General features: G+C 44.4%; 1 protein-coding gene across 1 annotated transcript; it reads left to right on the top strand.

The window, feature by feature from the left end:
• Positions 1 to 844: 844 nt before the first annotated feature.
• LAX1 (lymphocyte transmembrane adaptor 1) lies at positions 845 to 16761 on the top strand. The gene is made up of 4 exons (XM_082432701.1): positions 845 to 3484; positions 3898 to 4008; positions 4683 to 4768; positions 6564 to 16761. Exons 1-4 carry the CDS (start codon positions 3352 to 3354, stop codon positions 7305 to 7307), a joined length of 1074 nt encoding a protein of 357 aa, XP_082288827.1. The 5' UTR covers positions 845 to 3351; the 3' UTR covers positions 7308 to 16761.
• The last annotated feature ends 8199 nt before the right edge of the window (positions 16762 to 24960 follow it).

Here is a 24960-nt window from a genome sequence, read left to right as displayed (position 1 = left end):
AAGAGCTGAGCAGCATTTCCTGGGCCCCGTGCTTCATTAGCACGTTGGCGGTGTTGCTTCCTGTAGCTGACTCTCTGTTTCCATTCTGGCAAAGTGTTTGCTCTCTTCTCTCTGCTTTGGGGGTTGGGGGAAGATGAGCTTCTCACGGAGCCTGTCTCTGCCTTCTTGGCAGTTTCCCCATCAGTGCTCCTCACATCCCCGCAACAAGGCAGAGACCCTGGCTTCCCCCTGAGCCTCTCTGCGGAGCACCACACCCAGACGAGCTTGCCCCTCCTGCAGTCGGCATCGCAGCTACATCCAGGTAGAACCAAACCTGTTGTTTCATATTTTGGGTCAAGTCAGCCTGACATTTAAGGGACAGAGGCAAGGTAGGGAGTTGATTGGGCGGTAGAAAGTTCTAGAAAGATAGATGGGAAACTTTAGAAAGAAAGAAATAAAAACCAATAGACTTTATTTGTGAGGGACTTTGGTAAATAAAGATTTAAGAAGATGAATTTTGAGAGTAAAAAGTTGTATGTTAGGGAATGTTCGGAAGACATGGAGACCAGGAGGAGTTCTGTCATTCTTATCTACTACAAAAAGTGGTTATACCACACAGGATTATATGTAAAACACAAACCAATTCTGCCTTTTCTCCTAGGAGTCAGCAATTTAGGAAGAGCCAGGGAAAGTGGCAGACAGGCTAGCAAGCAGATGACGATTAAGAGAAGGCTTAGAAGGAGGAGCTGAAGCCAGAGACGGTCCTGGGATAATGGATGTCACCATACCGACCCGCTCAGAAATCAGAGGGAGGACCTCACAGCCCAGCACTCTGCAGGGAACCCTCAGCAGCCCAGACAGGTAAGTGGCCCGGGTGGTGAGCTCTCCCCTCCCCTGATTTAGACAGAGGGCCCTGGTCTACCCCGGGAGGCTTCTACCCCAGCAGTATTGCCACCCCTCACCAGAGTGGTCCCCTGAGACCAATAAACTCTAGGCTCAGAGAAGTTTACTCAGAACTGCTTGGAGGAAAGAAATGGGTATTGAGGAGAAAAAGGAGTTGATAGGAGGAGACGAAATATGATAACACTGCATTTCCTTAGAGCTGTCTGCCTGCCCTGGTTGGATTTCTCACGCTCAGAGGCCCTGATTGCTGTCCTCGATCATTTCTGTCTCAGGTCCCACCAATCACTCCTCAAAGAAACAAAAACAAAAACTAGTTCCCACTCTGATGGAAACAAAAAGCCCACTTTTTTCATGTGTTTTAGGCCCTAAAAACTTGCCATGAATAAAAATGGAATCATAGATATGATAAAGATATATCCTTAGAACATAAAACCCCACAGAACTAATCGTAGATATAAATTTTACAGCTAAAAGCTTCAATATTATATTAAATAAAAAATTCATCAGCCGTTGAAACTTTGACAGTGGGAGGTATACATTTCAGTGCTATCATAACAGCACAGCTCAAAATAATAAATTTTAAATCACTGTAGTTTGGGGAGGTAAATATCATTACCATGACAAACAAATACATGTCACTTGCAGGTGGACAGAGGCCTTGATGGAGAATGAATTCGTAAAGTGTCAGAACCCTGCAGCTCCCCCGGCAAAAAAATCCTATTTCTATATTCATTCATTTGTTTGATAATTTACTCATTCATTAATTTAACAAATATTCATCAGGCCCCTACTGAGTACCAGGCACTGTTCCAGGCACCAGGTGAACCGGACAGACAAGTTCATAACCTCCTGGAGCTTACAGTCAAGTGGGAGAGTCAGATAGAAACAGATGAACAAATGCATGGATAACATAATGTCAGTCAGTCATAAGTGCTATGAGGAAAAACCAAGGCAGAGTAAGGGGATTGAGAGTACCAGGGAGGCTGTGGCCAGGGAGGACCTGTCTGAGGAGGTGACATTTCAGAAGAGACCTGAATGAAATGAGGGACTGAGCTATGGGAGAGGGAGCAGCAGGTCTGAGAGACCAGACTGCTTTGCCAGGAACAGCACGGAGTCCTGGCGGTCAAGGTCAGAGGGAAAGTTGTAGGAAATGAGGTCAGAGGCAGGCAGAGGCCAGAATAGAAGAGACCATGAAGTCCTCACTGGGTAGGGACTATGGATGTTATCCCAAGTGTGATAGGAAGTCATGGAGGGTATCATAGCAAGCAGAGGAGGGACGTGATCTGATTTACCGTTTAGAGGATCACTCTGGCCCGTGTGTGAAGATAGTGTGTTGGGACCAAGAGTGAAAGCAAGGAGACCCATTAGAGAGGTTCTTGCAAAGGTCCACTTGGAATGCACGGTGGTTCGGACCAGGGTGGTGGTAATGGAGGAGCAAGAGGTGACTGGTTTGGATAGATGCCCAGGGAAGAGCAGACAGAATCTGCTGGTTAACTAGAAGTGGGGTGTGAAAGAAAGAAAACATTCAAGGATGGCTCCAAGGTTTTTGGCCGAGTCATTAGATGATGGGAAACACCAGAGGAGCAGGTTTGTGGGGGGAGAACAGGAGTTCTGTTTCAGACATTTTTGGTTTGAAATGTCTATTAGGCAACCTTGTGGAAATGTCCAATACAGAGTTGGGTAAACAAGCCTAGAACTCAGGACAAAAATCTTCCCTGATAGATGACCTGGTTTCTAGTAATTGGGGGAGCAGGTCTGCTAGTGAGTCCTTCTGTACCTCAATTGGCTGCTTCTTATAGGCAAAGCAGAGCAGTAACTCCGTGCCTGCCTGGGAATTGCATGTAACCCAGAACTTGCTCCATGCATTTGCATTGGAACACCAGAGTGTTGCTTAGAGACCAGCTCCACAAGTTGGTGCTACAGGGGTTATTCAAGTGCAGGCAACCTGGACTCTTGTCCCAGAGCTGCTCCCTAATTGTAAGTTGGGTAATCTTCTCCTTCGAGCAAGACAGAAAGCCCAGGAGCAGGGAATGGGGGAAGCAGGAGCAGGTGGACTTGACATTACAAGTTTGGAAGACAGCGTGAAGCCATAGAAAGAACAGTCTTTGGGCCCAAACAGACCTAGACTCACGTTCCATCATGCTCTTTCCTACCTATGTGATCTTTGACATGTTACTCTACCTTTCTGAGTCTAATTCTCGGATTCCTTGGTCACAAAGAGAAATGGGATTGTTGTACAGATTAAATAAGGTTCACATGCAAAACACTGGCATCCAGTAGGCATTCAAAAGGGATAGATTCCTTCTCCCATGTCCTATTTCCCTCTCTCCAAGGGAAGATGACCCTCTCTTCCACCACCCAGTCCATCCCACCTCAGCTTTCCTTCACCGGGCTCTCATTCCAAATCCTCGAGCCCTACCTCCTAAAGGAAGCATCTTCTCCAACTTCCCACCCTCCTATGGCTGGGTCATGGCACTTGGTTTTCCTCGCAGAGCTAAAGACCACTACAGCAGCATCTTTTCTGGGTTTGCGGGACTCCTTGCCATCCTCCTGGTTGTCGCAGTTTTCTGCATCCTGTGGAACTGGAGTAAATGGAAGAAGCGTGAGTCCCTTGTTTGTCCAAAGTTGAGACACACTAAGATCAATCAACTAGCCTGGTATTTAAAGCCCAGTTTACCCTCCAGAGATAAACTGTTGGGCTGGGTAGTCCTCTGTTCTTACCTGAAACACGGGTCATGGTCTCCCTTGGGATCCTAAGCTGTGGCTCCATAAGGCTGAGTGCTGAGTGGAGTTCCATTTTGAAAGTCATTGCCCTGGTATCCCTGTGCCCTGCTTCTGTCCACTGAGTCCCCTATGCTTCTAGCTCAAAGGGAATTGGTCAAGTCTGAAAACGTATTTTTCATGATACATGGTGAGGGTGGGCAATATTTTCAGGGACTATCTCATCCCCAGGGGGCCCCGCATTCTGTGCAGCTGGGCCCAGCCATGACCTCCGTGTCTCTCATTGCCTTGCAGGGCAAGTTCCTTACTTCCAAGTCACCGTCATGCCCTTGCTGACTCTGCCTCGACCCAGACAAGGAACCAAAAATATTTATGACCTCTTGCCCCGAAGACAAGAAGAGCTGGGTAGGTTTTTCTTTCTAATCCCTGGAGTCCAGACCTATAGAACTTCTACCCCCGGAATGTACCTCTCACCTGGAAGCAACTTTCTCTAAAGTTGCAGACCTTTCTGCCCTTCAGGGAGCATGAGAGAGAATGGGATAGATAGACTGCAAGATGCAACTCCAGTGGGAGCTTGGAGCGCTCGAAGAAGGGAGCGGGGGGTCATCTGGGTTGGGGGTTTTGTTTGTTTCTTTTTCCGATTTCATTGATAAAAAATGGACATACATCACCGTATAAGTTTATGGAGTACAGCATGATGGTTTGATTACATAGACAGCAGCTTTGGTTTTTCTTGACGTAAGTTAGCAGGCGACAGCTGGGTATGTCTAGCATTGGGAAAGACACACAGAAGGAGAAAATGGCCTCCAGCCTCAAGGCAGGGAGGGTTCGCCCCAGGAGCCTCCTTCCCAGCCTCCTCAATTCCTGTGCTAGTGTCCTTTTGTCCTCAGCTAGCTGAGGAGGGTTCCGGGTCCCCTAGCACATCATCACTGTAGCCCTGACCCTCTCCCCACAGAACTCCAGGCCCCAAACACCAGACATCACACAAACCCACTTCACCCAAGATGCAGGGATTGTACAGGCTGAAGCACTCGGAGGACTGGCTGACTATGTTCAGGGTTTGTTCTCTGTCCTTTCAGGAAGACATCCGTCAAGAAGTATTCGTATTTTCAGTACCGAGAGCCTCCTCTCCAGAAATTCTGACAGCCCTCCCTCTGAGCATGTGGTAAGAGTCAAGAGAAATGACAACCCGTTTGGGAGAAATGATATGTCTCTGGCAGAAGAGCTGAAGTGCAAGAGTTCTAGGTCTTGGCTCTTGTTTCACTGCAAATAGCATGTCCTTTGGCACACACACTCTCCCCCTGCCCCCCGCCCTCGAGGCCCTATTAATAAATTGGGACAACTAGCCTCAGGACTTCCCTCCCAACCAAGGCAAAAAACTTAGAAAGAGAGGAGCAAGCACTCGGGATTTTAGGAAAGACACCAGGGCACATGTATTCAAGGACACGATGTTAGAACTGAAATGTGTTTTCCAAATGAGTGTTGTCCCCTTCAAAGTCATCACCTTGGGAGGGTACCTAAATATTCCAGCAGTGCTGTTCGTGCTCAAAATACTCTTAAAGTCCTACTTTGGCAATTACTTCTGAGCCTATGTCAAATTGTTTCAATCCTCCTCCATAGCAGAAATACTCGTAAGTTCACTCAGCACTGTAACTGGTGTAGAAAGCACTGAGCACGTCGGGGATACCTTTGAGGTTACAAGGGGACTATTGCAATTAATAAGAATAATCCCGTGTGTCTTGTAGTCTGGCTCTGAAGGCAGCTCCCCAGGAGGAGTCACACCAGGGACAGTAGAGGGACTGTTTTGAAGATCAGGGTGCTTATTTCCATAGATAAGTTCTCATTAGCTTGTGAAAAGAATCAGTTCCTTTGGTTTTGTGACCGTCCTTGGGTAAGTACAGCCATGCTGCAGCTGCTGCTAATTCGGTTGTTACCCAGCCTTTCTTTACTCAGGGGCTTAGGTTGATTACCATGCGGCCACTCCATGTCGCCACCTTTGCTTCCTCTTCCTCTTGCATGTCCCATCCTTGGGCTCTGCTCCTGCTTCTAAGACTTCCTGGGGCAGAAAGTCTAAGTGGCTGATAAAAGGAAGAGCAGAGGAAACTCCATTGCTAAAGCTACTTCTAGGACTCAGGTGGGCCCTGAGGGAATTTTGCATCTAGAGTTTAGATCTCAAACTGGCTTAAGCCCACAAACATGTTTGGATTGTACTCTGTAGTGTTTGAAGGACATTTTGAACCAGTTGGCAACATTTAAAAACCTAAATGATTTCACATTAAAGTCCAGATGTCCAGCTTTTCTTGAAAATCAGAAGTTCTGGAAACAACAGACTAGCATCTCTAATTGGCCATAATCAGCTGATCTGTGTGTCAGCTGCCCCTATACTAACATAACAACAAGCATTTTTTAGTGTTTTCTTGTTCCAGGAGTTATTCTAAACACTTTACGGTCAGTAATCCATTTACTCCTCACAAAACCCTCATGGTGTAGATATTATTATGATTATACCCATTTTATAAGTTAGGAAACTAAGGCACAGTGAGATTAGGTGACTTTCCCAAACTCAGCACAGCGTGGTGAGGCCTGAGACTTGCACCCTCAGTCTGAGCCTAAGCCTCTACCTTTAACCACTATGCCGCGCCTCTCAGTGTGCTCTGGGGTGGCAGGCTCTCTCCAATTCATAATACTTTCCCCATTGAAACCCCACAGTGTGGCCAAAAAACAGTTGCAATTTATTGTCAAATTTACACTGCTGCTTTCCTTAAACTCAGCCTACTTCACTTATTCCTACCTAGCATCTGAAGCCTTGAGGTTTGAGACCCCTGATTCAGACCTTTTCTCCAAACTGAAGAACTGAGAGAAAGACCCATTAGATGTAGTAGTACTGGGCGGGGAAGAAGAAAGGTTTTGTCCATGTTTCTACTTCTATCCTGTCACTGGCTTTCTCTTCTTACTCATAGCCCTCCCAAGCAGGTGATGCCCTCCATGTGCACAGAGCCCATACTCATGCCATGGGGTATGCAGTGGGCATCTATGACAATGCCATGGGGCCCCAGATGTGTGGAAACCTCACTCCCTCAGCGCACTATGTCAATGTCAGAGCTTCAAGAGATTGCCCAAGCACTTCTTCGGAGGATTCAAGAGATTATGTCAATATCCCCACAGCAAAGGAGATTGCTGAGACTTTAGCTTCTACCAACAGCCCTCCTGGGAACCTCTTCATCCTCCCAAGTACCAAGGTGCTGGAGTTGACTGAAGAAATAGACGAGGGCTGTGGGAACGCCAGTGACTGCACCAGTTTGGGGTCTCCAGGAACTGAGAGCAGTGATCCACTCAACGATGAGGAAGGGTCTTCTCAGACCTCAAATGATTATGTCAACATGGCAGTGTTGGATCTCGAGACCATCCAAGGGAAGCAGCCCTGGGGAACTTTTCAGTGCTGCAGAGATTATGAAAATGTACCACCAGATCCCAGTGGAAACCAGCAGCAGGAGGAGAAGGAAGCGACATCCTCAAACACAGACCATGTAGAGGGCAGGACAGATGGTCCCGAGACCCACATCCAACCTGTCATGCAGTCAGGGAGTTTCCTGGCCTTAAAGGATTATGTGACCTATCAGTCATCTGCACAGAGTGAGAACAGTCAGATGAAACATGGAGAAGAGATGTCAAATGAAGACTCTCATGACTACAAGAATGTGTGAGCTGCCAAGGTAGGAGGTAGGGACTTTGAGCAGGGGCCTGACACATGGCTCCTTCCTGATGAATTAAGACCCAGCCACCCAGCTGGAAAGCCACATGGAGTGGTCTATCCTGCCGGATCCATAGCCATTACAGGGTCTAGTGAGGACCCTTGACCACCCTTGTATTTCAGTGGATTCATTTGGTTATGCTAAAAAGAAGCTGAAATGAGTAGGGAGCTAAGAGGCTCACAAAAGCAGAGGTTTGAAAAAGTCAGAAAGAAATTCTTCTCAGGCAGGGTGCTGTTATCTCTCATACCAACTTAAGAATGCTGAAACTGCCTTATAGGACTGTGAGGAGGTTAAAAATGGAAGAGTACTTTAGTAGACAGTGGAAACATGAAGTAGTCTAAAATCATTACCTTCACTTATACCAGCAGGCTGCAAAGCAGGAATACAGATTATTTGGTAATCCAGGCAGAGGCCAAAAGGAACGAGGAAGTTGGGTTGGGGTGGGGGGACAGTTGCTGCTCTCAAATGAGTGTGGACAACCAAACGCTGGAGAAAATGCAGAACAATAGGAACTCTCGCTCATTGCTGAAGGGATTGCAAGGCATAACATTCACTCTGGAAAACTGTTTGGCAGTTTCTCATAAACATAAACCTATTATACAACCCAGTCATTGCACTATTAGGTATTTATCCAAGGGTGAAATTTGTATTCACAAAAAAACCCATACATGACTGTTTATAGCAGCTTTATTCATAATTGCCAAAAGCTAGAAATAACCCAAATGTCTTTCAACAGGTGAATGGATAAACAAGTGTCCTATATCCACACAATGAGTTTATCCACACTCAACAGTAAAAAGGAGTGAAGTAGGTTCATGCAATAACATGGACAAATATTAAACGTATTTTGCTAAGTGATAGACGCTAGACCTAAAAATATACATATTGTATGGTTCCATTTATATGACATTCTGAAAAAGGCAAAACTATAGGGGTGGAAAACAGATCAGTGGTTGGCAGGTTTGGGGAGAGGGAAGGGGTTTACAACAAAGGAGCTGTACAAGGGAATTTTTAGGATAATTGTTCTGTATTGTACTATGGTGATGGATACATGATTGTATTCATTTGTCAAAACGCACACAAAAAAAGCTGTATAGCACAAAGGGTGACTTTTATTATATGCAAATTTAAAAAAAATTCACCAGGCTGTCAGGGGAACCCACAATAAAATGCAGATTGTAAAAAATGAATCTCACTGCTTCACAAATGTATGACATAATCTGACTGAAGGGAGTGGGGGAAGAAATGAACGGGCCTAAGTAACTTTGGAAAACAATGTTTTGCTTGAAACTGTAAGATAAAGACACAAAGAACTGAAAACAAACACTGCAGTCTAGCTGGTAAATTTGTAGGGCATACTTGAACAAATAAGTAAATATATTACAGGTAGAGAGAGGCAGGTTTCTTACTGTCAGAGAAAGAAGTGACAAATAAGCAAGTAGGAAAGGAAATATAGACGCGTATATACACAGGCTAGTATACATATATATTTCCTAACTGTCCACTGGAGGGTCTAGAAGCAATCATGGTCCAGTAGCAGTGAATGCACTTAGCTCTCAGACCTTGGTTTCTAAACTTGGTAGACATCACCTTAACCATGTGATCAAGGTCAACTCACCAGTAATAAGTTATATTGCTATATGATCAAGGAGAAGGGTACTTCACCTCCGTGGTATTCTTCCCCAAAATCCACAACCCCAGTCTTATCATGAGAAACATCAGAAAACTCAAATTGAAAGACGTTCTACAAATACCTGACTGGAACTCTTAAAAGTGTTAAAGTCATGAAAGACAAGGGAAGACTGGAGAAACTGTCAGACTGGCGGAGACTAAGAAGACATGACGACTAAAATATAACATGATGCCTTGGATTGGATCATAGTACAGGAAAAGGGCATTAGTGGAAAAAATGGTGAAATGAAAAAAAAGAAAGTCCATATTTTAGTTAATAGTATTGTATCAATGTTAATTTCTTAGTTTTGATAAATGTACCATGGTTATATAATTAACATTAGGGGAAACTGGGTGAAGGGTATACAGGAACTCTCTGTACTATCTTTGCAACTCTCCTGTAAGTTATGTCAAAACAAAAAATAATTTTAAAACATGGACGAAGCTGGAAGTGAAGACATCTAGGCTCATTCCACTTAAGTAAATGTGCCTTTGTTCCTTTTTCTGCAAAATGGACATAATATAAAGCATATGCTACTGTAATTGTTCTGGATATTTGTCTGTTTTCTGCATTGTTCTGTTAATGTATGTACTCAGTCTCTCCTATCAGACTGAAATCACTTTGCCTGTAGGAAAATATAATTAAATCCTTTGTATTCACCCTAGTTCTTGGCACAAGGCCCAAGATAAAGTCAGGTTATCGATGTGACAGTTGATGACGTGGTTTCAGTGCATGTCTTTATAAAATGTTGAGTGAGGTTTTTCTGTGGTTCAGGAATGGAGACTAAGGCTTAAAGCTAAGTACCCAAGGTATAAAAACATCCCACATTCTGAGTTCAGAGCACCACCAGCTGTTAGGGGTCTGCCAACACCACTCAAGGCTTACTGAGAGTAGGAAATTAGTCCTACCATGTGCTGCTCTCCACCACATCGCATCCCTGCTCCACAGGAGAGGACTGAGATGTGACTGCAGTTAGCCTTTGAGGACATGCTGGTCAGGAAGAGTTTCTTTCCTCCTTCACTGCCCCCATCCCCAGGGATGCTAACCATCTCTTCTGCAGAGTACCTGATGCCCCAGGAAAGGGAGAAAGAGCAGTGTGTTGCCAGAATTGAGAGAAAGGGCTGTGGAGCAGCTGGCCACCCACCGTTGGCCATGGCAACAATAAAAGTGTCACCAGAGGAAGGCATCTGGACCTGGGTCATTTTGTTGGCACCACCTCAACAGGGTGCCAAGGCAAGGGGCCTGTAGGATAAATCTGTGATGTATAGACCATCTGAGGTGGCTTCACAAACACTTGGGTGGGTGCTATAGACTGAACATTTGTGTGCCCCCAAAATTCATATGTTGAAACCTAATCCCCATTGTGAGAGTAGTAGAAGGTGGGGCCTTTGGAAGTGATTAGGTCATGACGGTTGAGCTCTCGTGAATGGGATTAGTGCCCTTGTAAAAGAGGCCCAAGGGAGCTCCCTCACCCCTTCCTCCCTGTGAGGACACAGCAAGAAGATGGCTGCCTATGAAGCAGGTGTCAGGCTCTCACCAGACACCAAATCTGTGAGTACTTTGATCTTGGACTTCCCAGCCTCCAGAACTGTGAGAAATAAATGTTTGCTGTTTAAGTCACCCAGTCTATGGTATTGTTGTCATAGCAGCCCAAGCAGACCAAGACGGTGGGATAAAGACAGATTTTTACAGGAGCTAGCTCTCTCATACCTGGTGGCTATATTTTGGGTAGATTTCTTCATTGCTCTCAGATTCACTCTACATGCGACCAGCATTTAAATTCCTGCCACACAGAGGGCACCACATCAGTCTGATATTGATGGCCAGTAAAGGTTGGCCTGGGAAGCAACAATAAGCACAGAGGGAGGCTGGCAACCTCACTCAGTCAAGTAAGGAGAGATTTATGTCAGATGTGAGATGAAGATTCAGACAGAACTGAAAAACACTGGCATGTAAGGATTCTCATAACCAAGAGACAGTTATGTAGTTGAACCCAAGTCCATGTGCCCGACATACAGTGAGGCCAAACAAACTGAAATGTCAGCGTTTGGAGCAGAAAAAGGTTTATCGCAAGGGCCATGCACGGAGAATGGGTGGTTCATGCTCGGAAGACCTGAACTCCCCAGTGGTTTTCAGGGAAGAGTTGTTTTGTTTTGTTTCGTTTTGTTTTGTTTTGGCTGCACCGCTTGGCTTACAGGATCTTAGTTCCCCAACCAGGGACTGAACCTAGGCCACAGCAGTGAAAGCGCTGAGTCCTAACCACTGGACCGCCAGGGAATTCCCAAGGAAGAGTTTTTAAAGGCAATATTTGGGGTGAGGGCTGCAGGGTGTACAACTTTCTTCGGACTAGTTGGTGGTGAGGTAAACAGGGTGGTGTTCCAGGAATCTCAATCATCAACCTTCTGGTTCTCACCAGTCTGGCGTCTCAGCATGTATTTACCATCCTCCAAATGGATGGGGGTCTTAGTTCCTGCAGAACAACTCGAAAATATGTATCAGATTGTTATGTGTATTCCCTGAGGCAGAACTAGGACTCTTCTATCACTGAATTATTGTTTCTTGACTGCTTTTCCTGTGTTTCTGCATTCTTTAATTAGTAACTGCTTGAATTTGAATCTGTTCTTTGGAACTCAGGGAAGGCCTAGGAGACTACTAAAGCCTTCTTCTATAAACAAGAAGTGGGGGGTTATCTTTTGTACCTGGGAGGGCCCCACAGGATCCTGCTCGGTGTCAATCCTCGCTTTTCTTTGATACTCCTCAATCTTGAGGGGAACAGGGGCGGGACAAGAAAAGGAATAAAGTTTTGGATAGAGAGGTTAATCATAAACTCAGCAGAGGAACTCAGTTTTAGGGGGACTCAAACCCAGCCAAAACCTAGATGGGACTTGAACCCAGGGTCTCTTTTTTTTTTTTTTTTGTCTGTTTTTAAATAAATGAATTTATTTATTTGTTTGTTTGTTTATTTTTTGCTGCGTTGGGTCCTTGTACTGCTCACAGGCTTTCTCTAGTTGCAGAGAGCAGGGGCTACTCTTTGTTGCAGTGCGCGGACTTCTCTTTGCGGTGGCTTCTCTTGTTGCAGAGCACGGGCTCTAGTCATGCAGGCTTCAGTAGTTGTGGCACACAGGCTTAGTTGCTCCGTGGCATGTGGGAACTTCCCAGACCAGGGCTCAAACCCATGTCCCCTGCATTGGCAGGCGGATTCTTAACCACTGTGCCACCAGGGAAGTCTGAACCCACAGTCTTTTAATTGAGATCACACACCTGGTCTCAGGACTTAACGGAGCTCAGGTTCTTAATGTCTCATCACAGAAAGAATTTAGTGAGAGACAAAGTGATAGGTAAGAAGTGGATTTATTTAGAGAGAAACACACTCCACAGAGTGTGGACCATCTCAGAAGGCGAGAGCGGCACCAGGGTATGAGGTTGCCAGTTTTTATAGGGGTGGGTAATTTCATAGGCTAATGGGTGGGAGGAGTATTCTAGTTATTTTGGGGAAGGGGCAGGGATTTCCAGGAACTTGGCCACCACCTACTTGTTGACCTTTTATGGTCAGCCTTGGAACTGTCATGGCGCCTGTGTGTGTGTCATTTAACTTGTTGATGTGTTACAATGAACGTATACTGAGGCTCAAGGTCTAGCTGAAGTCTTGTCTGCCATCTTGGACCTAGTTGGTTCTAACCAGTTTATGTCATGTCCTATGGCTTTGTCATTCTTTTAAAGGTTGTGCCCTGCCCCCCTTCCCTCCTGTTTCAGTTTCAGTTATGAGATGAAAAATTATGGGATCAAAATGAGTTGTTAAGAGAGCTACCACCCAGTAAGAAAGGGAGGTTCAACCTACAACTTGGGTGGCAGGTCCCAGAAAAAAGAAAGCCAGCTCATGCTTATACCCCAATGAGCTGGACACCTCAATAAAAAAGAAATAACAAGCCCCAAATGGAGTCATTTGCCCTCCACTACATCAAACCACGGCTTAATTGCAGTGTCAGTTCTGCCCAGAAATGTGACCTGTAAAACAATATGAAATTTCCTGATCAGTACAAGTGAGGTAATCTGCATGATAAAGATCCTTGCTATTCCCTTCCCCTCAAAAAGAAGAGGACCTGGCCCAAAGTAACCTTTTTCTTTTGCTAATAGCTTTCTTGTCCCACCCTGCTTTCTATAAAAGCTTTCCATTTTGTACCACTCCTGGAATGCTAGATGGGATGCTGCCTGATTCTTGAATCGCCCAATAAAGCTAATTAGATCTCAAATTTACTTGGCTGAATTTTGTTTTTTTAAATATCAGTTACCCTTATATACATTCTCCCAAATTGAGAATAATTAATAAATTATTTTCTCAGATAGGTAACCTTTCTGTTTATTTCTTGTTCTGAGAATTTTTACAAATGAATGGATGAAAGACTTTATTATAATTCTTTCCCCTTACAGTTTTGTTGCAGGAAGGGGGACCCCTTCCATGGCCCAAGAGTGGGCTCTTGTCTAACACTCGGAAATGAATTATCCAAGGAGGCACACGTGCTGACAGAGCAAGAGACTTTATTGGGAAGGGGCACCTGGGAGGAGAGCAGGAGGGTAAGGGCTGCTTTGCCACCTGACTCACAGTCTCGGGTTTTATGGTGATGGGATTAGTTTCCGGGTTGTCCCTGGCTAATCATTCTGACTCAGGATCCTTCCTGGTGGCGCGTGCATTGCTCAGCCAAGACGGATTCCAGCGAGAAGGATGCTGGGAGGTTGGTAGGATGGACTGGCATCTCCTTTTGACCTTTCCCAAATTCTTCCGGTTGGTGGTGGCTTGCTAGTTCTGTGTTCCTTACCAGGATCTCCTATCATAAAATAACTCATGCAAATGGTTACTGTGGTGCTGGCCAGGGTGGGCGGTTTCAGTCAGTGTTTCCCCAACAGTTTTTTTTGTTTGTTTTGTTTATTTTATTTTATTTATTTTATTTTTGGGTGTGTTGGGTCTTCATTGCTGCACACAGGCTTTCTCTAGTTGCGGCAAGCGGGCTTCTCATTGTAGTGGCTTCTCTTGTTGTGGAGCACGGGCTCTAGGTGCACAGGCTTCAGTAGTTGTGGTGCACGGGCTTAGTTGCTCTGCAGCATGTGGGATCTTCCCGGACCAGGGCTCGAACCTGTGTCCCCTGCATTGGCAGGCGGATTCTCAACCACTGCGCCACCAGGGAAGCCCTCCCCAACAGTTTTATTTTCTCACATTAGTTGCCAGGAAATTTTGAGTTACATTGAATGCCCAGTTGTGAAACAGGAGCGAAGGGGGGAGGGCACAATCTTTAAAAGAATGACATAGCCATAGGACATGACAAAAGCTGGTTAGAACCAACTAGGTCCAAGATGGTGGAAGATTCGACTTCCAGTAGATCATGAGCCTCATTATACACTTATTGTAATACATTAGCATGCTAAATGACACACCCATCAGCACCATGACAGTTCTGAAGCTAATCATAAAAGGCCAAAAAGTGGGTGGTGGCCCAATTCCTGGAAATCCCCACCCCTTCCCCCAAAATATTTGGAATAATCCTCCCACTCATTAGCCTATGAAATTACCCAGCCCATAAAAACTAACCACCCCGTATTTCGAGGCCTCTTGCCTTCTGATGGCCCACACTCTGTCTGTTGAGTGTATTTCTCCCAAGATCACTCTCACCTTTTGAGATGGACCACATTCTGTCTATGGAATGTGTATCTCTTTAATTAAATCCATTCTTGCCTATCACTGTGTCTCTCACTGAATTCTTTCTGCAATGAAACTTAAAGAACCTGAGCTTCCTTAAGTCCTGAGACCAGATGTGTGATTTCAATTAAAAGACCGTGGTTTCAAGCCCCAATCTGAATTCTGGCTGGGCTTGAGTCCTGGCACATGGGTTCATGTCCCATCTGAGTTGTGCAGTTTCAGCTGCAGTAATTGTCCCATCTCATATGCCTGATAATGCTAAATATGAAGAAATTTTTTCAAGATCAGGATGAGAAAGTAGATGTAAAAATAACTTATTCATTATGAGTCCTTAATTAGTTAAATATAGTAAGTTAATTATTCAAACTTGTAGCATATAGATTGTGACTTCCTTCAGAGTACTGTTTAGTATCAAATACAGAAGCTGGCTATGTCTCCTCCTTCTGTCTCTATCATTCACGCTCTAATGGTGAGCAGAGGACATTCCCTCTGGCATGTCTCCTTCCTGAACACTCCATTAGTGTCACGGTGCTTTATCGTCACTTCTGGTTTTCCGTTGGGCTGAGAGCCTGTATGAACTTGCAAATACTTCCAGAAACTCTCAGTCTTAAATGAGTCAATAAGCTGGTGTCACAGAAAGAAGGCAATGGTGTTCTAGGAAGCACAAACAACCAAGGAAATCTATCATAGCTATTCTTACTTCTGTTACTATTACCCAAATACTGGCTTCACCTCTTTGTGGGTGTCAAGCCAAAAGACTCAACCAAGCCAAGGAGCAGGAGAAGGAAGGATTTATTACTTACAGCAAGTAAGGAAAACACTGGGGATCTTTCCCAAAGCAGTGTCTCCTCAAACAGCAAAAGTGGAGAAGTTTTTGTTTTTGTTTTTGTTTTTTTAACATTTTTTATTTCTTTAATGTTGTATCTATTTTGTTTATTTATTTATTTTTGGCTGCATTGGGTTTTCGTTGCTGTGCGCGGGCTTTTCTCTAGCTGTGGCGAGTGGAGGCTGTTCTTTGTTGCGGTGCGCGGGCTTCTCATTGAGGTGGCTTCTCTTGTTGTGGAGCATGGGCTCTAGGTGCAGGGGTTCAGTAGTTGTGGCACATGGGCTCAGTAGTTGTGGCTCACGGGCTCTGGAGCACAGGCTCAGTAGTAGTGGCGCACGGGCTTAGTTGCTCCATGGCATGTGGGATCTTCCCAGACCAGGGCTTGAACCCGTGTTCCCTGCATTGGCAGGTGGATTCTTAACCACTGCACCACCAGGGAGGCCCAGGGGAAGTTTTGAATTGGGAAAAGGTTAGAGTCCAAGACTTAGTTGATTGAAGTCACAAGGGCCAGAAAAGGTCAATATCATCATTCTTTAGGTTCCAGCCATTTTGGGGTCTTAGCAAGATTTACCATCCTCCACCTGGCTGGGAGCCTTAGTTCTTGTAGAACAACTCAAAGATGTGTATTTGTTATATAAAAACAGTTCCATGAGGAGGAACTGTTTTTATATAACTCTGTTTTATCACTGAACTACTGTTTCTTGGCTGCTTTTCCTGTGTTCCGTTAAGATCATTCATTACTGAGATTTGTTCAAGGACAAGAATTATGGCCAGGCTTATATCACAAAATGGCTTTGGCCAAAATGGCTTTTCTTATGTCAAAAAGCTATATCTGGTTCTTTTCCTCCTGGGACCCCCTACCCTATCTATGTACATTATTTCCTTGTATTGGTTAACCACTTATGTTTGTAGGGGAGCAGAATTTTGCCACCGCAAAATATGCCCTTTTGTCATAAGGATTATTTTAAACTGGTTATTTTAAAGAAACTGCAGACACAGGAGAAGCTCTGAAAACTGAGAAAAATTTACCCCATTGTAAGAGACATTGACATTTATAAGGGAAATCTCCAATGGAAGGGTGTCTCCCTCACTGTACCAGGAAGAGGGGGATGACTAAATCTTTAGAAACTCTTATCATTGGAGAAGGCAGCAACCTAAATCTGCATAACAACCTTACCCTTGTTTACTGTGCTTTTCCTGGTGATCGCCCATAACTGACTCCCCATCACAATGTCCTTTGTCTTTAGCTGAAGATGGTATTTAAGGTGCCCTTTTCCACCATTTTGGAGAGTTACTCACTTTTCCTAGGTCTGTCCCAAGTATACATGTTATTAAACTTTTGTGATTTTTTTCTTCTGTTAATCTGTCTTACGTCAGTTAGGCCAGCCAAGAAACTTAGAAGGGAAGAAGGAAAATCTCCCTTCCTGCCCCCACTGAAAAAATTACATTATCAAGAGAGGGAAAAATAGGGGAATCCGTGGTTTTTTCTTCTGTCTGCCCTTACTCATCAAGTCAAAATTGGAGAGTGTTGATAGAATGCACGTCTATCCAGCAGTGGAGTTAATTTTTTTAATATAATTTATTTATTTATTTTTGGCTGCATTGGGTCTTTTTTTTTTAACATCTTTATTGGAGTATAATTGCTTTACACTGTTGTGTTAGTTTCTGCTGTATAACAAATGAATCAGCTATGTGTCTCCCTACCACCCCTCTAGGTGGTCACAAAGCACCAAGCTGATTTCCCTGTGCTATGCAGCTGCTTCCCACTAGCTATCTATTTTACATTTGGTAGTGTATATATGTCAATATTACTCTCTCACTTCGTCCCAGCTTACCCTTCCCCCTACCCGTGTCCTCAAGTCCATTCTCTACATCTGCATCTTTATTCCTGTCCTGCCCCTAGGTTCATCAGAACCATTTTTTTTTTTAGATTCCATATATATGTGTTAGCATACGGTATTTGTTTTTCTCTTTCTGACTTACTTCACTCTGTATGACAGACTCAGGTCCATCCACCTCACTACAAATAACTCAATTTTGTTTCTTTTTATGGCTGAGTAATATTCCATTGTATATATGTGCCACATCTTTAAACAGTCATCTGTCAATGGACACTTAGGTTGCATCCATGTTCTGGCTATTGTAAATAGTGCTGCAATGAACACTGTGGTACATGCCTGTTTTTGAATTATGTTTTTCTCAGGGTATATGCCTAGTAGTGGGATTGCTGGGTCATATGGTAGTTCTATTTATAGTTTTTTAAAGAACCTCCATACTGTTCTCCATAGTGGCTGTATCAATTTACATTCCCACCAACAGTGCAAGAGCGTTCCCTTTTCTCCACACCCTCTCCAGCATTTATTGTTTGTCGATTTTTTGATGATGGCCATTCTGACTGGTGTGAGGTGATACCTCATTGTAGTTTTGATTTGCATTTCTCTAATGATTAGTGATGCTGAGCATCTTTTCATGTGTTTGTTGGCAATCAGTAAATCTTTGGGGAAATGTGTATTTAGGTCTTCTGCCCATTTTTGGATTGGGTTGTTTGTTTTTTTGATATTGAGCTGCATGAGCTGCTTGTATATGTTGGAGATTAATCCTTTGTCAGTTGCTTTGTTTGCAAATATTTTCTCCCATTCTTAGGGTTGTCTTTTCATCTTTTTTTATGGTTTCGTTTGCTGTGCAAAAGCTTTGAAGTTTCATTAGGTCCCATTTGTTTATTTTTGTTTTTATTTCCATTTCTCTAGGAGGTGGGTCAAAAAGGATCTTGCTGTGATTTATGTCATAGAGTGTTCTGCCTATGTTTTCCTCTAAGAGTTTTATAGTGTCTGGCCTTACATTTAGGTCTTTAATCCGTTTTGAGTTCATTTTTGTATAAGGTATTAGGGAGTGTTCTAATTTCATTCTTTTACATGTAGCTGTCCAGTTTTCCCAGCACCACTTATTGAGGAGGCTGTCTTTTCTCCATTGTATATTCTTGCCTCCTTTAGCAAAAATAAGGTGACCGTATGTGTGTGGGTTTATCTCTGGGCTTTCTATCCTGTTCTATTGATCTATATTTCTGTTTTTGTGCCAGTACCACACTGTCTTGATTACTGTAGCTTTGTAGTATAGTCTGAATCTGGGAGCCTGATTCCTCCAGCTCCATTTTTCTTTCTCAAGATTGCTTTGGCTATTCAGGGTCTTTTGTGTTTCCATACAAATTGTGAAATTTTTTGTTCTAGTTCTGTGAGAAATGCCATTGGTAGTTTGATAGGGATTGCATTGAATCTGTAGATTGCTTTGGCTAGTATACTCATTTTCACAATGTTGATTCTTCCAATCCAAGAACATGGTATATCTCTCCATCTGTTTGTATCATCTTTAATTTCTTTCATCAGTGCCTTATAGTTTTCTGCATACAGGCTTTTGTCTCATTAGGTAGGTTTATTCCTTGGTATTTTATTCTTTTTGCTGCAGTGGTAAATGGGAGTGTTTCCTTAATTTCACTTTCAGATTTTTCATCATTAGTGTATAGGAATGCAAGAGATTTCTGTGCATTAATTTTGTATCCTACTACGCTACCAAATTCATTGATTAGCTCTAGTAGCTATCTGGTAGAATCTTTAGTATTCTCTAGGTATACTATCATGTCATCTGCAAACAGTGACAGTTTTACATCTTCTTTTCCAATTTGGATTCCTTTTATTTCTTTTTCTTCTCTGATTGCTGTGGCTAAAACTTCCAAAACTGTATTGAATAATAGTGGTGAGAGTGGGCAACCTTGTCTTATTCCTGATCTTACAGGAAATGGTTTCAGTTTTTCACCACTGAGAACGATGTTGGCTGTGGGTTTGTCATATATGGCCTTTATTATGTTGAGGTAGGTTCCCTCCATGCCTACTTTCTGGAAAGTTTTTATCATAAATTAGTGTTGAATTCTGTCGAAAGATTTTTCTGCATCTATTGAGATTATCATATGGTTTTTCTCCTTCAGTTTGTTAATATGGTGTATCACATTGATTGATTTGCATATATTGAAGAATCCTTGCATTCCTGAGATAGACCCCACTTGATCATGGTGTATGATCCTTTTAATGTGCTGTTGGATTCTGTTTGCTAATATTTTGTTAAGGATTTTTGCATCTATGTTCATCAATGATATTGGCCTGTAGTTTTCTTTTTTTGTGACCTCCTTGTCTGGTTTTGGTATCAGGGTGATGGTGGCCTTGTAGAATGAGTTTGGGAGTGTCCCTGGCAGTTATTTCCACCATTTTATCTTCTGTTCTTCTGCCTCAGTTATTCTGTTATTGATTCCTTCTAGAGTATTTTTAATTTCAGTAATTGCGTTGTTCAGCACTGTTTGTTTGCTCTTTAGTTCTTCTAGATACTTGTTAAATGTTTCTTGTATTTCCTCCATTCTGTTTCTGAGATTTTGGATCATTTTTGCCATCATTACTCTGAATTCTTTTTCAAGTAGGTTGCCTATTTCATCTTCATTTATTTGGTCTTGTAGGTTTTTACCTTGCTCCTTCATCTGTAACATATTTTTTGTCGTTTATTTATTTATTTTTTAGATGAGTGGTGCTGTATCCCTCTCTCACTGGTTGTTTGGCCTGTGACATCCAGCACTGGAGTTTTCAGGCTGTTGGATAGAGCTGGGTCTTGGTGCTGAGATGAGGACCTCCGGGAGTCCTCACTTCGATTGATATTCCCTGGGGTCTGAGGTTCTCTGTTAGTCCAGCAGTTTGGACTCAGAGTTCCCACCACAGGAGCTTGGGCCTGACCTCTGGCCTGGGACCAAGATCCCACAAGTTTCGTGGTGTGGTTAAAAAGAAAAAAAAGGAAGAAAGAAAGAAAAAAAGGAGCAGTACAATATCAAAGAATAAAAAACAAAATAAAATTAGAAAGAGAAAAAATATATTAGGAAAAATAAAACTATAATTGAAACAGCTGCAACAGGTAAAATGAAACCACAATAGAAAAAGGAAAAGAAAGAGGGGTGGGGGGGGAGGAAACAAGCCAAAAGGAGAGAACAATAACAAAGTATAAAGAATAAGATAAAATTAGAAAAATAAAAGATTTGTTAGGAAGAATAAAAATATAAAAGAATCAACAACAGTGAATCAACAAGGTAAAACAGAACCCCAATCTAAAAGAGGAAAAAAGAAAAAAAAAAAAAAAAAAGCCTTGGCTAGGGGGGCGGAGTTTAGGCGGGGGTGGAACTTAGGCAGGGGTGGGGTTTAGGGTGGGCCAGGACCTAGGCGGGTGGGTGAGGGTGACGTTTGAGCGTGGGGCGGGGCCTAGGTTCTGGACCCATGTAGCTGGAAAAAGCCCTGGAGGCGGGGCCTAGGCGGGGCAACGTTCAAGCGTGGGGCAGGGCCTCTGCTTAGGACCTGAGCAGAAGGAGAGAGGCGGCACGATGAATGGAGGGCGTCTGGAGTGTGGAGTTCTGGAGTTTGGAGGTAGGGCCCTGAGTGAGGGTGTGTCGGTGGGGTTTAGGCCCAGTGCCGTTAGAGGGGGTCTCAGAGGGGGTCTCCGAGTGTAGAGGTGGGGCCCTGGGTGGGGGTGTAGGGGTGGGGCTTGGGTTCTGCACTGCAGGAGGGAGGCTCCGAGGACAGAGGATTAGGCCCTGGAGCCCAGCAGGGTCCCCAGTGCCTAAGTGGACAGGGAACGCACTGGCCGTGTTCCCTTCCGTTCCTTTGCGCCCCTCCCCCACTGTCTCCCCCAGGGTCTCCCCCATCGCCAATGGACCCCTAACCATTTGTGGGTCCCGCTGGGTGTAGGAACACCTCCCCTCCCCCAGCCACCCCTCAGGGGTGCCATTCCTGGGAGTCCGGCCTTTACTTTTGCTCCCCCTTCCTCCCCTCCCACTCCCTCAGGACCAGAATAGCTGGAGGGCTCCTCGGTGGGCAGAGGATCAGGCCCGGGATCTCAGCAGGTTCCTGGGAGCCCAAGTGGGCAGGGGAACCCTGGCCATGCTCCCTTTTGATCCTCTGCCCCCCAATGGTTCCCCAATTTACCCCTTTTGGCGTGGGATCCCTTCCCCTCCCCCAGCTGCCCCTCAGGGGCGCCAGTCCCATCTCACCTCCACTTCTCCTCCCCCTTCACTCCCCCCACGCTGCACGTCCTACCCAGTTGCTGGGGGTTCCTCCTGTCCCCTTAGGTGTCCATGGTCCCCCACCGGTGCCTGGTAGATACCCTAGTTGTGAAGAGATGCGAATTCCACATCCTCCTAGTACGCCATCTTGACTCTACCTCCCTGCATTGGGTCTTCGTTGCTGTGCATGGGTTTTCTCTAGTTGCAGGGAGCAGGGGCTGCTCTTCGTTGTGGTGCACGGGTTTCTCATTGCGGTGGCTTCTCTTGTTGTGGAGCATGGGTTCTAGGCACACGGGATTCAGTAGTTGTGGCATACAGGCTCAGTAGTTGTGGCTTGCAGACTCTAGAGCACGGGTTCAGTAGTTGTGGCACATGGGCTTAGTTTCTCTGTGGCATGTGGGATATTCCCGAACCAGGGATCGATTGCATGTCCCATGAATTAGCAGGCGGATTCTTAACCACTGCGCCACTAGGGAAATCCAGAGTTAACAATTCTAATCACCGATTACGGCATGTGGGGAGTTTCTGCACACCAGGCAATTCTCCAACAGAGCTTGGTATCCTACAGTTCAATTCACTTCTGACACTATCTACCCTGAGATAACATCAGTTCCCACAGATTAAGGGTTCAGTCCTACAAGACCGCCTTCCATTTCCAATGCCAACTGCAAGTCCTGGTTGTTACCCGTGCTTCTGGTTATAAATCAGAGTTTCTCACAACTGCCTTCTTGGGTTCAATTAGTTTGCTAGAGCAGCTCACAGGACTCAAGAAACTAGTTAACTCACTAGATTACCAGTTTCTTACAAAGGGTATTAAAGGATATGACTCAATAACCAGATGAAGAGATATGCCAACTAAAGAAGTTACTCACCATCTGGTTCTGAAACTGAGCAGGACCCTGTGGCGCTCCTGGGCACAGAAGCCTTTCTGTGTCCCCCATTTCTTGTTTGTAGGGAATACCCTTCAGCCTCCATAAACTTCCCTGAGTACCAAAAGGCAGGTTCAAACAGTTGCTAATCAGGGAAGGGAGGGGATGCAGAGACAAGGGAGGAGGAATCAAGAAAATATAGTGCAGCCTTGGGGCAGAGTCCTGGTTCCACCTCAAGGGATACACATAACAATATCTTTGAGCTCTTCTGCAGAACTGAAACCCCCAACAGTTGGAAGATGTTAACTACTTGACGAAGCATTCTTCATTCCAGAGAGAAGGGCACAGTTTGATAACCTTGAGAATCACAGAACCACATCAGGAGACCACCTGAGGCCAGATTAAAGGAATGGAGGCCCTGCACACACCCTGATCCTTATCAGCAACCCTGCCCGTGAACCACTGCTATAAAACTCCTCAGCAAATTCCCCCCTGGGTTGGGACACATAGTTTTGAGGGCATGAGCCTGCTGTGTCCCCCTTTGCCTGGCAAAACAATAAAGCTATTCTTTTCTACGTCACCCAAAACTCTGTCTCCAAGACTCAGTTTGGCACCGGTGCACAGAGGCCCAGTTTTCAGCATCAGTTCTATAAGAATTAAGTCATTAGCCTCTCAGTCACTGACCTTCAACACACCCTGTAAGGAATTCAGGGTGGAGATCAGGAATTAGGCATTCTGTGCTCTGGAAAAACTGGCAAAACAGGCCTTCAGATAGTTAGATATTTTCAGGAGAAATTTGTTATGAATCTGCAGTCTTGCATCTTCCCATTCTTAGAAAGTCACTAAAACTGTTAGGGGAAACACTGACCAAAACCGCCCACCCTGGCCAGACAAGATAGTAGCTGTTTGCACAAGTTATCTTACAACAGGAGGTCCTGGTAAGGAACACAGAACCTTAAAGGAGAGAGGAGACGCAAGTGAAGATATCCTACCAACCTCCCAGAATCCTTCTCGCTGGAATCCATCTTGGCTGAGCAATGCACACACCACCAGGAAGGACCCTGAGTCAGAATGATTAGCCAGAGACAACTGGAAACTAACCCCATCACCATAAAACCCGAGACTGCGAACAACATGGCAGAGCAGTCCTCCTGGGTTCCCTTACCCTCCTGCTCTCTGCCCGGTGCCCCTTCCCAATAAAGTCTCTTGCTTTGTCAGCACGTGTGTCTCCTCAAACAATTCGTTTCTGAGTGTTAGACAAGAGCCCACTCTGGGGCCCTGGAAGGGGGTCCCCCTTCCTGCAACTAAACTGTTAACTAAGCTATCTAAGCTATCTAAGTTCCTTATGACTAGCAGCAACCTTCTACTGAGATGTGTGCTTGATTGCACCTATACCCTTCGCCAAAATCACCTACACCCTTTGCCAAAATCACATACATACTGACCTCCCCCCTTACCTTTTGAACAGTTTCTCAGAGCTATCTGAGAGGCTGTCTCCCAGGCTCTAGTTGTCAGTAAGACACTGAATAAACTCAACTCACAGCTTTTACATTGTGCATTTTTTTTTCAGTTGACAGACATCAATACACAGGGTGCCATCCCAAACAAAGGAGCCTCTATCATCATGGTGGAAGCACTCTGGTTCATCAGCCTGAAAGCTCTCCAAACTCTGTCCTTCTGGGGCTTTATGGAGGTTTTGTTTCACAAGCAGATTGATCAAATCATTGATGACTGGCGATTGATTCAACCTCTAGCTCCTCTTTCCCTCCCTTCCCTTCCCTCCTTGTCCTTTCCTTCCCTCTAATCACATGGTTTGTTCTCCTGACAATCAGCCCCCTTCCTTAGGTGGGGTCCAGTAGTCACCTCATTAACATAACAAAAGGTATCTGTCATTCTCATCACTTAGGAAATTCTAAGAGTTTTAAGATCTCTGTACCAGAAATGGGGACAAAGACCAAATATATATTTCTTATTATAGGTCACTATATCACAGGAGTTAAAACAGTTGCGTTAGTTTTGTACAGTGTCTCCACTGCTCTGGTAAGAACAAAATACAATTGATTCTTGTTATTCACAGTAGTTATGGTCTAGAAAGTTACCACAAACACTGAATTGGTGAATACTGAACCACAGTGCTCCCAAGGGAAATACAGAGTTCGGTTCCTGCAAGCTTCTGATCACATTTTCGTCAACTGATCAATACATAACCTTCTTTTACGTGTGTTTCTCTTTAAAGACACTTTATTTAACATACAGTATTGATTCATTAACATTTGAACTCACAGTCAACTGCACTAACTCATGCCTAAAGGAGGCTTATCTAGCACACATATTTTCTCCATAAGGTACATCACAGCTTTCTTGCCCTTTGAACCCTAGACAGCACTTCAGCACTACACTTGGGGGTCATTTGAAACAGTGAAATCATGAACAAAAAATGCAAAAAATGTGGCACTAAATAGACCACAAA

The sequence above is a fragment of the Balaenoptera physalus genome (genome assembly GCF_965194825.1).
Source record: "Balaenoptera physalus genome assembly, chromosome: 1".
Lineage (NCBI taxonomy): Eukaryota > Metazoa > Chordata > Mammalia > Artiodactyla > Balaenopteridae > Balaenoptera > Balaenoptera physalus.
Note: the sequence above shows the minus strand (reverse complement) of the source record. Positions and strands in the feature narration are given on the sequence as shown.

Bases quoted from the DNA above. Each gene is read 5' to 3' on its own strand.
- LAX1 (XM_082432701.1), top strand. From the start codon at position 3,352: ATGGCACTTGGTTTTCCTCGCAGAGCTAAAGACCACTACAGCAGCATC. The intron at 4,009-4,682 runs GTAGGTTTTTCT...CTGTCCTTTCAG, and splicing joins CCGAAGACAAGAAGAGCTGG to GAAGACATCCGTCAAGAAGT. The intron at 4,769-6,563 runs GTAAGAGTCAAG...TCTTACTCATAG, and splicing joins GCCCTCCCTCTGAGCATGTG to CCCTCCCAAGCAGGTGATGC.